Source organism: Neolamprologus multifasciatus, chromosome 17, assembly GCF_963576455.1.
Source record: "Neolamprologus multifasciatus chromosome 17, fNeoMul1.2, whole genome shotgun sequence".
Classification (NCBI taxonomy): Eukaryota; Metazoa; Chordata; class Actinopteri; order Cichliformes; family Cichlidae; genus Neolamprologus; species Neolamprologus multifasciatus.
The window spans coordinates 11,564,559-11,577,931 of NC_140455.1; the positions used below are offsets into that span (position 1 = coordinate 11,564,559).

At 38.8% G+C, this 13,373-nt stretch overlaps 1 protein-coding gene across 3 annotated transcripts in view; it reads left to right on the plus strand.

Annotated features, from left to right (window-relative positions):
* Positions 1-5,140: 5,140 nt before the first annotated feature.
* Positions 5,141-13,373, plus strand: part of LOC146498994 (carboxyl-terminal PDZ ligand of neuronal nitric oxide synthase protein-like) — a 240,285-nt gene continuing 232,052 nt past the window's right edge. Inside the window, exons 1-2 of one of the 3 annotated variants that reach the window (XM_085138060.1) lie at positions 5,141-5,613; positions 5,946-6,017. In XM_085138060.1, the coding sequence (XP_084994186.1) occupies positions 5,509-5,613; positions 5,946-6,017 (177 nt within the window). In that variant the 5' untranslated portion in view covers positions 5,141-5,508. The remainder of the gene's footprint in view (positions 5,614-5,945; positions 6,018-13,373) is intronic. The other 2 variants (XM_085138059.1, XM_085138061.1) reach the window with 2 other exon arrangements.

Here is a 13,373-nt window from a genome sequence, read left to right on the forward strand (position 1 = left end):
TTTTTAAGCATAAAAAAAAATAAAAACTTTTTTTTTTTTAAATGGATTAAAAAATAAAAGAATGCTATTTGATATATAAGAAACTTAAATAATCAATTAGTTCTTTTTAGGGGGAAAAAGCAATGAGCTATGAACTAGCATATTTTTATGAATATCATATTTTTTATGAATATCATATTTTTATTACTTACTTTATTACTTCCTAGGACCATAAATCTTTCTTGGGGGCCATAAATCACTCAGTTTGACATAAGGGGTATAATATCCCTCTCTCAGGTGAATCATCGTCTATATCCATCGCTTATATATAGTCTACATCACTGAAACACTTTTGGAGCCAGCCTCGAGTGGCTACTTCAGAAATTACTCTGTGTATTTGGCTGTTCCCCATTTGGCCTCATTCTTCAGCCTTGGATGTTGGTGCTTGCTATAGACACATCAGTTTTGGTTGATCCTAAAGTGATGAATGATACAGCTTTTAAATTCCTCTGTAAACCTCAATATATGAGCTACATGACAGTGTTGCAGATATTTGGCATGAGTGTCAAAAACACCATTAAAACAAACACTGCAATAAAATCAACGGTGGTTGTTATGAGAATCAAAATTACAAACTGGAGTGACTGTAAGACTAATTTATCTCTTCAAACATATCTTTCAGTTGATCCTGTTTTTTCACCATCTATGTGACTTCACTCACTTTTACAAACAAGCACAGCAAAGACTTACATTTAATTGCACGTCCAAGCCTGCTACATAATTAACACTGGGTTGTATAAGCCTTTTATGTGCTTGGATGCTGTATCAGAGGCAGATTATATCTGTACTAATCTACCCCCAAGTGTGAAGTGAAGACATCTTTTAATACTGCATGTTGCTACACAGCTTCAGGCACAATTATAAATGTCATTAGCTGTCCCGCTGCTTCCCTTCTTGTCTGTCTTCTTTGTTGTGTGGCCCACATTCTTTAAAGATCTCTATTATTAATTTAGCTTGAAAGGCCCTCAAGATGTGTAAGGCTGTGCATGCATGTGTGTGTGTTGTGTGGGGACTGTCTTTTAAACCTACCGTGTCTTTGTTTTTCTTGTTGCTTGTGGCTAAGACAAAAGATATCCCAGGTTCAAAGCTCCTGCTGACCTTAACAATGCATGATGTTGGTACCAAAAGAAAAACAGGGCTCTGATTCACACTAAAAACTAAACTGATGAGTTAAGATAAAGCTACTGAAGTGAGCATCTTTTAGAATACCAGCTTAGTGTGGATGAATGTTGTGGTAAATAGTCTCAGACAAGGTCCTTCCTCCTGGGAAAGCAAAATAGATATGATGAAGTGGTATGAGTGGAATTCCTAAATATGTTCATGCCTCAGCCATCTAAATCTAATGGAAAATGCCACCTCACCTTTCTTGTATTTATATATTTTCCCCCTTTATGATTTAAACATGGTCTGTGAAAATGGGGCAGTCTCAAAAACACAGTTTATCCTCCAATCCAATGTCCAATGCTCGTCATAGCATTTACCTAGACTAATTAATCCCTGATACTTGACTTGGTAAATTCATGTTTACTTCAAGAAGCCACTTTCTATCATTTGTGCCCATTCACTGTAACCACCACCATAGCACCAAGGGCTAAAATTGCAGAAAAGTATCTTTAACTATTAATGCAGTCCTTGATTTCTTTGTGTTGCTGCTCTCAAATCTTGGGTGGTTAAAAGGTAACATACATTTTATGATCATCGTAGAATCCCACTTCCAAAGACATTAGGACAGAAGTTGGGCATGCAACACATCTCACAATTCTTTGGAGAGGAAGAACAAAAAAACTGGAAAAGTAAGTGTTAATAAAAAGAAACCACTGGAGTAACATTTTGCAACAAATTACATTTATTGACAACAGATCAGTAACATGATGGGGTATTAAAAAGGCACCTTAAAAGCATACATAGAATACATACAGACAATATCTGTATGTATAGTGTGACAAAGACCCGGGCCAGTTTGCAGCTCATGCCACAGGGTCTTGGCCATCATGTCCTGATTGCCTGATTACTTTACTGTAAGCAAGTGCAGTGCAGGAATGGGTTAAGAGAAAGGCATCAACTTCAACTGTTGATGCGTACACCATCTTCTTTTACCACAGGGACAAGCCATATTTGCAAAAATTATTTTAAAATATTAAATTGTAAAGCACTTTGTGAATTTTGTTCTTTAAAAGTGCTTTATAAATAAACCTTACTTAGTAGAAGATCCACTTAAAATGACACAGTGTGTATTTAGAGACTATCACAGCGATGTTTAGAGTGTTAGACAGGCAGGAGCTATATTATAATGCCCAAATAAATACCTGTGCCAGAATAAAATGAATTGGCCAAAAAGATATGAATGTGTTTTTTAGCAAAAAACTTGCATTTTTAGTGTTTATCCTAGATTCAAGATGTAGTATCAGGAAATAGTCTGTTTCAGGTCTTAAATCATTTTCCTTCAGATTTAAAGGACTTATTATTTCCTCCTTTCTTTCAGTTCATTCAGTATATATCTGATGTGTACGTGGTTACTGTTAACTTCAATTTCCCCATGACTGGTGGAATTTGTTTGACCGCTAGTTCACTCCAAAGACATCCACGTTAGGCAGTAGATGTGAGATAGGTGACATATTTAAAGCTTGAAGTGGCTATAGCAACCCTGAAAAAACATCCATACAAATGCTACTCTATTTCCAAATGTAGAATACATATTTCTTTAAAAATAAATTGTATTTTTTTTCACCTTTAGGTTAACAACATAACTGTCACTGAAGGTTAAAGATTTCCCCACAAGGGAACAAATATGTGACTGTGACAACCTTGCATGTTGCCTTTTGTCCTCTATCTGGACCCATGCTGTTTGTGTGAACAGTATTCAAGACCTAGTTCATGCAGGGAGCGTGCGCTTAAGATGCCGCAACCCTAATCAACGGATCAACATGAAGCTGGTGACCTGGCAAGGATTAAATTGTTCTCTATCCTTTTTTAAAGAGCCTTAAGAACACATGGGGTCCCTAAGTGGGTAACTGGTTGTACTGAGCATAAATTCCTCATGCACAGACAGCAGCTGTTCATGTCTGCCAAATAGCTGTTTTGCTGCCACGAGGGCAAGGTGGCCATGACCACAAGGGCTGAAGGAATGATGTAATACAGCCGTCTTTTATGGGGATACCCGTCAAAATACTCCAGGCAGAATAAAAAGAAGTACACTGATAGAAGTGTTATAAGGGCTTCATGTGTGTTTGTTCATTTAAAGCTGACCAGCTAATGTTCTCTGTAATTACATGATTTGGTTTGAAGGTAATCCACCTCCACAGCATTTAGGAAGCGCTCAGTTGCTAAACGGAGGAGTTAATTTTGATGTATGAGAATGATGTTCTAATTTAACTGCACGCTGAAGAGCGATGATAATTAAGAAAGCAGGAGGGAATTTGAGAGATGGCAGTTTGGAGTAAATCATACCACACCGCTACAAGCCCTATTAGCAGCAGCAGCAGCACTTTGGAAATTTCCACAGAGGTGGCGTGAATGTGAATTTGTGCTGCTCCACTTCCCCACCCCTACCCGCCTGGGACCACCTTGTGGGAAGTGATGCATCTTTAACTCCTAGGGTGACGCAGATGGTGTGTGCATCATTCAACATGACAACTGCATTAAGTATGAACACTACCCTGTCTACTGACCACATAGGTCTGTTTTCCTGGAGATACTGTTATTCCAGCTGCTTGAACTCAGTGTGTAGATGGGTGTCCATGAGTGTCTGAGTGCGCAAGATCTCCCTTTGATTATCAGCAACAGCAGCCTATTATCATTGTACTGATAAAATTGCTAACTAGACTACGGCTTCCTTTTTCTGGATTGTGCAGTGGTTTAAATTCAGACTTTTTTTTAAAGATCTATTTTCTGTTGATGTATGTTTTATAGGGGTGTGAGAAATCTGAAATAAAGCACTGAAAAAACTTTTTAAAAAAGTATATTTGTCTTATTTCTAGTCAAAATGATCTCATTACACTTACGTCCCTATATTACTGAAATGTTGCTCTGTAGCTGATTTTGTCTTATTTTAAGTGTTTTAAGTTGAATAGAAACAAGACAAATATACTTGGTAAGATTTTGAGTTTTTGGAGTGAGACAAAACAATGCAATGCAAACATCTAGAATATTGTATCATAATTCCTTTTCCCAATACTGAAGCCTGTAATATTTAAAGATTTCAGAATGATGTGTTGAGAAAAAGACATCAGAATAATAGATAAAATAAAATGTAAAAAGTTCAATTAAATTTATTCAGAAATACTCTGAATAGAAGATGTAAACAATTATAACAAACTACTAAGTGAAGTTTTTCTATTTTTCTTAAATAAAAACTTAGACGCCTACTGTAATTTTTAAATAACATGTTATAAGTTCCTGATGTTAATATGAGTATAACATTAAAAAATCATGATTTATAGTGACGGTTCCTTTTTAAAAAAAAATATTCATAAAAATATTTATAAAAGTACAGTGTGCTTTTTAAAAAATCACAATATATTTAACTTGTACATTTATGTAGTAGCTTCCCAATAGGTGTTAGCAGATGTGGCCACTAGTTGGTAGCCTTGTCCTTTTTATTTAATTCAAAATCTCAGTTGTGTTCTTACTACACTTGTAAGGCTGTGTTTCTTATTTTAATGGCATAGAGATCAAAAGCAAGGCATGCTATCTCTTCTTGACAATATCTCTCCAAAAATGTTAAATAACATCACAAGAGATGAATACAACATTTTTTAATTAATTTACTTTTTTGCTAATTGAAGGACATCGTTTTTTATCAGGCAGTGCGTTTACATACAGGTTATTTTACTGCTGACCAAAGCCAGCGTTTACAGTAAACACCTGTAAATATACACGCCACTTGCATAGGTGTCATTCAGGTTATTTCCATTATAGTGTGTGTGTGTGTGTGTGTGTGTGTGTGTGTGTGTGTGTGTGTGTGTGTGTGTGAAACAGGGAGGGGGCAGGTTGTGGGGTGAAGGGGGCAGGTACGAGACTTTCAGCCACTCCTCCTCAGGGCCACGGCGCGTCTCTGCTCCAATGGAAACAGGCGGGATCCCCGGACTCGTCCAATCACACCTTTCCTCCATGAGGGCGGCGGGGTGGGGGGAGTCCTGAACCGGAGGCAGGACCCGACGAACTTCCACACTCGCCACAGGAAAAGTCGGGAAAACACATCTGTCCCCGCATGACGCTGTTTGCGTCGGCCTGCGTGTGTCGTTAAAGCCGTAGCGGTGACCGTTAGCGGGCCGGCAGTTTCCCGGAGCGCCGGTGAAGTTGTGGCCGCTGTTGACGGCGGTGTGGTAGCGTCGGGACGCTTTGCCGCTATGGAGAACATTCACTGATCGGATTTGGAATTGTTTTTCTTGGATTTATCCCCGGTAAACCGAGTTGTTCCCGCATATATCCTATTGGCACTGTGGAGTAGGAATATTTGGATGAAAAAAAATGCCTGGGAAAACCAAGTACAACCTCGTAGATGATGGGCACGATCTGAGGATCCCATTGCACAACGAGGAAGCATTCCAGCATGGGATCAACTTCGAGGCAAAGGTGAGTTTCCAAGTAACTTTGAAGTGGTTAGCGCAGCACTTCATTTATATTTTATTATGTCACCGAGTCTTCTTCGTTAACTAACCTGTGCACGAATAGCGCCTTGTTTAACTCGTATATACCGTAAACAAAACAGGTAACTGGCATAAGACTCTTGGGTCTCCCGAGAATTTGTTTTGTGCTTACGTAGTAAACTTAAGTTGTCAGCTTGTCAAGAGGTAAAAGTTGCCCAAAGCTGGGCTGATTATTACCTTACTGTAGGAACTTGTGTTTGAGATTAAAGGAAAGCGAGCTTTCTTTTTCACTAATGTGCTGTACCTGTCATATTTTAGTACATTGGCAGTCTGGATGTGGCGCGGCCGAGCAGCCGAGTGGAGATAGTGGCGGCGATGAGAAGAATACGGGTGAGTGGAAGGAGCCTGACAGGACGCCGTTTAAAATCTTGCATTTTTTCATATTTTTCCTTATCCACATCATTTGATAGGACACGACTCCACGTTGTCCACGGTTTTTTTTTAATTTTTCTTTTAAAATCTTTGTTTACTTTTTGGCATTGCGAAGCTAATTATGATGGAAGAGCGTAATGCTATTGAACTGGACCCTGAACGTAACATTAGCTTATTGTAGGCTTATAGCTTAGTTATTACTTCTAATAATGAGCACTACAATTATGCTTCCTCTAATATTTGTACTCATTTAATTCAGAGACAGACTCAGTTGGATTTTTAAATATCAATTTTACATATAATGCTTAAATCACATGTCAGATTACCAAATTGAAGCCATGTAAAACTGACTTGGAGAAGGCCACAGTGTTATTTAGCATTAGTTTTGTGTGAACACACCTTGGAGTTTAAACGTGGAGCCCTTTGAGCGTCTTTGACATGTCTTGCCTGGTGGGAGGTTTGGTCTCCCATGTGCTCCATCAGTGTTTTGAAGTTTCCTTTGAAGCGGTGCACTGGAGTGTGACTCTTACCCCCTCTCTCCCCCCTCTTTCTGCTGTGTAAATCCAAGATTTACAGCTTTTTCACTCCCAAAAAAGAAGGCTTCATCTTAATCAGTGTGTCTGCCAATCATATTGCGGCAAGCTGATGTTGTTGGAGGTGTTGATGTTTTCAGGGACTGGTGCTGAACTTGTAGGTGGAAACGAAGTGTTAGTTCTGTCCCTATTTATAATCTTGTGGTTTTAAAGAAAATTGTGCCCCCCACACATGCTGACATTTTATTTTAAAAAGCTGCCATTTTTCCCTCATTAACAGACTTCACTTTTGCTCTGCCATTGGCTCATTTCAGCAAGTTGCTCAACCTTTAAGCAGAGTTTTTAAAAAAAAACCTCGTTGGCCCTTTAACAAAGAAGTGACCTGCTCCTAAAAAGTGGACCTCCCGGAATGCTGCCATGGCAGCTGTTGTTGTTGGCAAGAAAACGAGCAATGGTTTGGCTCCTCCGGTGTGAAAATGGTTTGACACTGGCTGGACAACACAATGGAGGGAAACCACAGGTATCAAACTTGGAATGGAGATCACGTTGGGGATCGGGGCGCTGCAGGAGTCACTCTGAAGGCATTTTGTTTGAGTTGGGTTACCAGTATGCCGAAGCAGTCTCCACTCAGTGATTATGTAAGAAAACTGCACTGGAATGCCCCAGTATGTTTTGGTAAATGCAGAAATGATTGGTTTGTTTAATTACTTTTAGGACATTCATTTACTGATTAGTACACACTTACACCTTATGCAAAATCTGGACTTTTTAAGTAGGAAAAGAAATCACCGAAAGTAGAAACACTGTTATCTTCAGCAGGTTTCTGACTGGCAGAGACAATCATGCATCTTTGCCATTAGTTTCACTTAGAAAGAAACACCAAAGGGAGCTATAGAGGAGCTGTCCTTTATTTATCCTTGCAGTTAGAGTTGCCCCATAAAACCAGTTCACTGAGGATTAAGGACGACAATTGGGCATCAAACAGAGCTTTTCATTATAGAATTGATCAACTTTCCCCTCGCTTCCCAGGCTTTTACTGTTGAGCAGCTGAAGAAAGTTCCGGGGGAAGCAATTGTTGACAAAGCACAGCAAATGCACAGATTGGATGCTTCTACTCTCTGCTCACTGAACAGCAATATAAAAGTGGAATCGAAACAATGCCTAGACAAAAGATAACATGCCAGTTTTCCCCAAGGTTCCAAGTTCTGTGGTGTTGAAATGCAGTAGTGTGATGAATAATCATAAAAGATTTGATCACAACTTCCTATTTCCCTGCCACAATTACAGTAACTGGTTTGTCTTTTATATGACAGCTACCAAACAAAGCTAACTGTTACCCGCACTCATGTTTTGTTTCTAATTGAAATGTTCGTGTAACACCGGCAGCTTGTGAAATTTTTTGAAAGTTAGTCAAAATGATGCTCTCCTGCAGCTTGTGTTTTTCTTGCAAGGTTACTATCAGACTCTATTTCTGCAGAGTCAGTCAAAGTTTTGGACGTTGCCTGGCAACCGGTTGATGTATGGTTTCATTGTTCATTGTGTGCATGAGTCACCTGTAGGCTGGTAGCTGATAACAAACAGACAACAGTGCAGAGCCGGAAATAGGCACCTAGAATGGAGCCGAACGCAAAAACCGGCAGGATTTGACGTTTTGTTACACACACACGCGTGCACACATAAAAACACACACGAGTAAACATACCCACTGTGTTGCACGTTGTTGTTGAATGATTAATGATCTCTCCAGAAATTAATGGAGAAAAACACTTAACAGATGGGAAGAGCAGTTTTCACTTCACGTAGTGAAACTTCCCAGCTGAAAGAAATGTAATGTTGAAAAAGTTACTAATGCATTTATGAACTTTTTTTTTTTTGGAACTCAGGGTCTGTTTTGCAGTTATATAGTGAATCATTAAATGACAAAGATATATTTTAATTCTCCACCTGTTTTGTTAAAGCTGAAATGAGGATCATGTCACATTTTTTTCTTTCTTCTGTTAGTGAAAAGATCGATTTTCATATACAGATTGAAAGAGCTATAAAATAAAATCCACCTAAATGCATTCTTGTCTTGTTTTGCCTTTTTTCTCCCTGTCAGCTACAGACCAGTCAGAGATGAGGATCCTGTATTACATGCTGGTCTTCATAAATTAATTTTATTATTATCATAATCTGGAAAAGTGCAGCAGCAGCTTATCTGGTTAAAAGAAGAGAAGACCTTTGCAGTGAATTAAAGAGATTAATTTCTCATTAATCGCCCTTTGCTGGGTTAACTGACTGTAGGAAGACTGAGCAGCATGGGATGAGAAGATTAGATGTGTCTGACGAGACATTTGTGAGGGCTGAAAGAGCACAGCGGTGGAGCTGGAGTGCGTAAAAGACAGAAATGAAAATGCTTTGTCAGTTCCTCTGGCTGTCAGGCTGAACCAGGACCTTTGTGTTCGCTCGGTGCACCAATTAGCTGGTGGCTGGAAAACACAGTGCAAGTTTATTAGTCTGGGTTTTAGTTTGCATTTTAGCGAACTGTCGTAAAGCTTTGCACAAACTGTCCACTGCAGAAATTGGATGGAAGTTCTGAACAGTAGTGTGCCATTTTTGTGAATACAGTTAAGCACTGAGAGGAAATATTTACAGTACTGAACAGTTTTGTGCTCTATTAAAATTAGTTGTTCCTTCTTATGAGCCCAAAGACTCGTGGGAATAAAGATGTTTACGTTTGAATCATGTAGCAGTTTTGTGATGATTATTTTCAGCTTATTTCAGAGACTTTTGATTGCCGTGGTTTTGATTTCCTGATGTTTGTGTGACCGAGCACAGTGCAAATTTCAGCTAGAAATAGGCCACCATGAAAACAGACTCCCGGGAATAATTTGGTCTGGCCAGTGTTTGTCTTAACAGTACTTACATTAAATACAGTAGCACTCCCTTAACCGTGTGGCGCGAGGAGTGAAGAAGCTGTGATAATTAACTAAGGGAGGGATACTGTACATTAAATGTAGTATCACCTTAAGCACGCAGTGCAAAGAATAAGCGAAATGGGACTAAACAAATATCGTGCGACAGTTCCAAGAAAGACCAGAAACTCAGTTAATACAGTACAGTAATTAACTTCTTATTTAATTTAAAGAGGAAACGCTGAAATGGCAACCAAAGAATGGCTGTATTCTCCTGTAAATGTGTCTTTTGTTCAGTAGATATGAACCTATAACCTTCTTGTGCCGCCCAGCAAAGAAGTTTTAGAATTGAAATGATTAAATATCCCTGAACCGTGACTTAATTCATCCAGCTTCACACTGTGCTTGAGGACCTGATACAATATCACATTAATGTCACCAAACTGTAATTATCACGGTGAGCCAGTTATTATCACGGTGACAGCTGAAGTGAAGTAATTGTACAGTTGCTTGTACCTTTGCCTTAGACTTTCTATCGACTGTGTGCAAACATGTATTGTTTATGTCTATTGTGTACACCTGCCTCAGCTTATTTCCCTTCAGACAGAAAATATGAACAGTGTTCATATTTCAAGTCCTCACAAGGAGAGAATTAACTGCTTCAACCACAGAAAGGGGACAACTAATGAAGCAGGAAGTTAGTAGTGCTGATAGGTGAGCATTATTAGTAAAAGTGACAGCCTTTCTCCATCAGGAAAAAAAAAGTATTTTAATTACTGGCAGCCGGAGCTGACCTGCTTTATTTGATTGACTTTAATGAAGTAAAGAAGCTTTGGCTCTGTTCATGTAATCCGCTTGAATTAATAAATGGACTTTCTAAGAAGTCTTGCATTATGAAGGACCTTCAAACACTCATCTGTTGTGTGACTTATTTGTATTGAATCTTCTTTTTGCATTGTGATGATTGCTTTACATGATACTCTGCAGCTTCTTGCTGATATACTAGAGAAATTACATTTGTCAAAACTGACAGATTCTTGTGAACAGTGCAGTGTGATTGTATTTACAGAGGTAAATGGCATGTAGAAAGTTGTAGAGTAACTAATTTATGGTAAAGCTGTCTGAAAAGTCTTTGAATATGTACATTAAAAAAAAAAATACAGTAGAAAAAGAGCCGGCATTTAGTGTGAAATCTACACTGAGCCACAGTTAATGAGGTCGAAAATTAAACCGCGAAAAACAGCCAGTTTAGTAAGATCTCTGTAAACCTGGCTGGTATTTTCCATACATGCCTACATACTGTTCGTCCTCACCGCAGCAACAGTAGATCAATGGCTTTATGTTTAATATGTCTGAGTGGCAAACCATGCTGAATAACTCTCTGAAGAGTAATGCTGGGGAAATAACACGGACATGTCAGGTCAGTGGAAACAGCCCGTCGCATTCAAACCTCATGAACCAAAAAGCCAATGGGTGGCTGTGTCCATCTGTGATATAGATGGGGTTTTTCCAGACATTGGATAAATTTCTGGGCTTTGTGAAAAGCCATAATACAATACATAAACAGGATTTAATTGTGCATCTTCCAGAGCTTCTCTAGTGGACTCTAAGAAAAATAAAAAAAACCATATGATCTTGAAAGTTAACATAAGAAGTGTCCTTTTAGCCGAAGAAATGTGAAATGACGGTAGCCTTCACTTATTCATTCCTGGAATCCTATTATCAGATTAGTCGATCTGATTCTATTTTAAATATGCTCTGAAAAACTGAGAAAAAGACCTAATACACAAACAGATAATATGTTTCTGAAAAATGTCATCAATTCCTTGCTTTGTAGCCAGAGACTCAACAGCACTGTATCAAGCTAAAACATGTTGGTGCTCATAAACAGTAAGCAAAGTGCAGCACAGAGAAAATGTAGAAAACAGTGAATTGAAGGTAGCCTTGTTCGAGTGGGCTTTTTTTGTGTGTAACAGCCTCAAATCTGGGCTCAAGGACCACTTAGGGGATTGGAGAGGTTGAAAGAAAGTGGATAAAAATGGATTATGCCATCATGTATTAAAACACACCAAATAAAATCTGTTTACCTGACTAGTTCCTGGTTTCTCCGCTTGTTGTTTCACTATCTGTCTTTAAAGGGTTTCAGGGATTTTTCTTGTTGGATGGCGGGTATAATAAGAAACTACGCCTCTACACAGACTCGACACAGAAACTGTCTCAGAGTAGATCTACTGGTCCATAAAGGTTATTACCACGTTTGTGACTTATGGATGATCAGTAGAGGCCTGCTAAAAACTCCTGGAGTGCTCATGAAGAAGCCTGCTAAACGTGCTTGTCTTTATAAGTACATCAGGAAGTGTGAAGGAGGGTTTTTATCCAAAGGGTTTCCTCTTAAGTAAAACGTAGTGTTTGCCGTCCTCGCTGCTGTTTTGAAGTGGTAAAGATTTATGCTAAACCATTTTTGCTTATGTATGAATTTCATTGTAGAGTGTTTTAAAGCATCTCTTTGTGTTCTTCAAGCTCTCTCTCTTTTGTTTTGGCCAGAGCTCAGAGGTCCTTTTCAAACTTCAGGTCACAGTTTAAAGGTCATGAAGTGCGCTAATAATGACCTGTGTATGGCTCATTACCCGCCCTCCCTTTTCGCCCCCAGTTGCTCCTTAAATTCCGTTTTCAACGCTTGAGACGATTGGTTTGGAAGGTTAAGTGATCATAATGAGCCTCTGTGTAGTTTACATTAATGTTTTTGGACACTTGCTCAATGTCATGTTTATACCTGCGGTTTATCCTATGCTAGCTGTCAGCGAAGTGCTAGCAGGCAGGCTGTCACTTCCATGTAAGTGTGTTTAAGAAGTGGCTAATATTTAACTTACCGTGTTCGTTACAGATAGCAGAGGGTTTGGCGAGCTGCTGATTGAGAGATGGGATGTATACAGCCTCCGAGACACTCCATTATTTACTTATGGTTCAGGTTGTTGGGGAGATTACAGAAATCTCTTTGAGCTAAAGGCTAAAACATGTAAGGCTTGTAATGGTATGTAACTCAATTGTTAATGGAGTAATGATTTATTCAGCTCAGTGCTGTTGGAGGCATGATTTTTATGTCAGTGCATCTGAAAAGCAGCGTGCAGTAACCTTTTAGAACTGAGCCATTAAACAAAGCAAAAACGGATGTCAAGGTTGAAATTTAAGACCAATTTAATCTGTATGATGCTGTTTAAAAAAGGATTTTCAGGCTTTTAAGGAGCATTGCATTCTTTAAAAACAGCCCTAAGAGGTAAACATCTTTTGACTGCCTGAAGTTTTACACGTTTTCCTCTGTGTTCATTAGTTGGCCGTTGTCAGGCCCTTACTCACCCCCCAGCTTGGTAGAAGCATGATAAACTCTGCTGTCCTGTCCACCGTTTATCATGTGAACAGGGCCAAATGCCCCAATAGGCTGGGTCTACACTAGTGTACTATAACCTGACCCCCTGTTGGTGCTCTTGGACAAAAGCAATAATCAGGATTCTCGCTAATCCACTTACTGTAACCAAGTTAAAAACAAGAAGCAAACCTCCACCAAAGCAGCTCACTCTATGGGCAGTATTTACTTTAAGGAGAAAAGTGTTGTATTTTGTATACATTCACTTTGTTTTCGTCGTGCTTATAGTACAAAAAAGTTTGTAGTGCAGTACAAACAAGCGCAAAGTACAGGCTTTTGTTATTTGCTATGTTTAAAAACCCATTTTAATATACATAATTTTCAGTAATAGTATTTTTTATTTTTTAGAAGTATTATTTGATATTGTTTTCATGTATGAGGATATTGTACGTGTAGGATTCACTTCATTAAGTAAAACGTGTTTAAATGTTTTGCAATAAATATAGTATATAGTATATAGTATTAC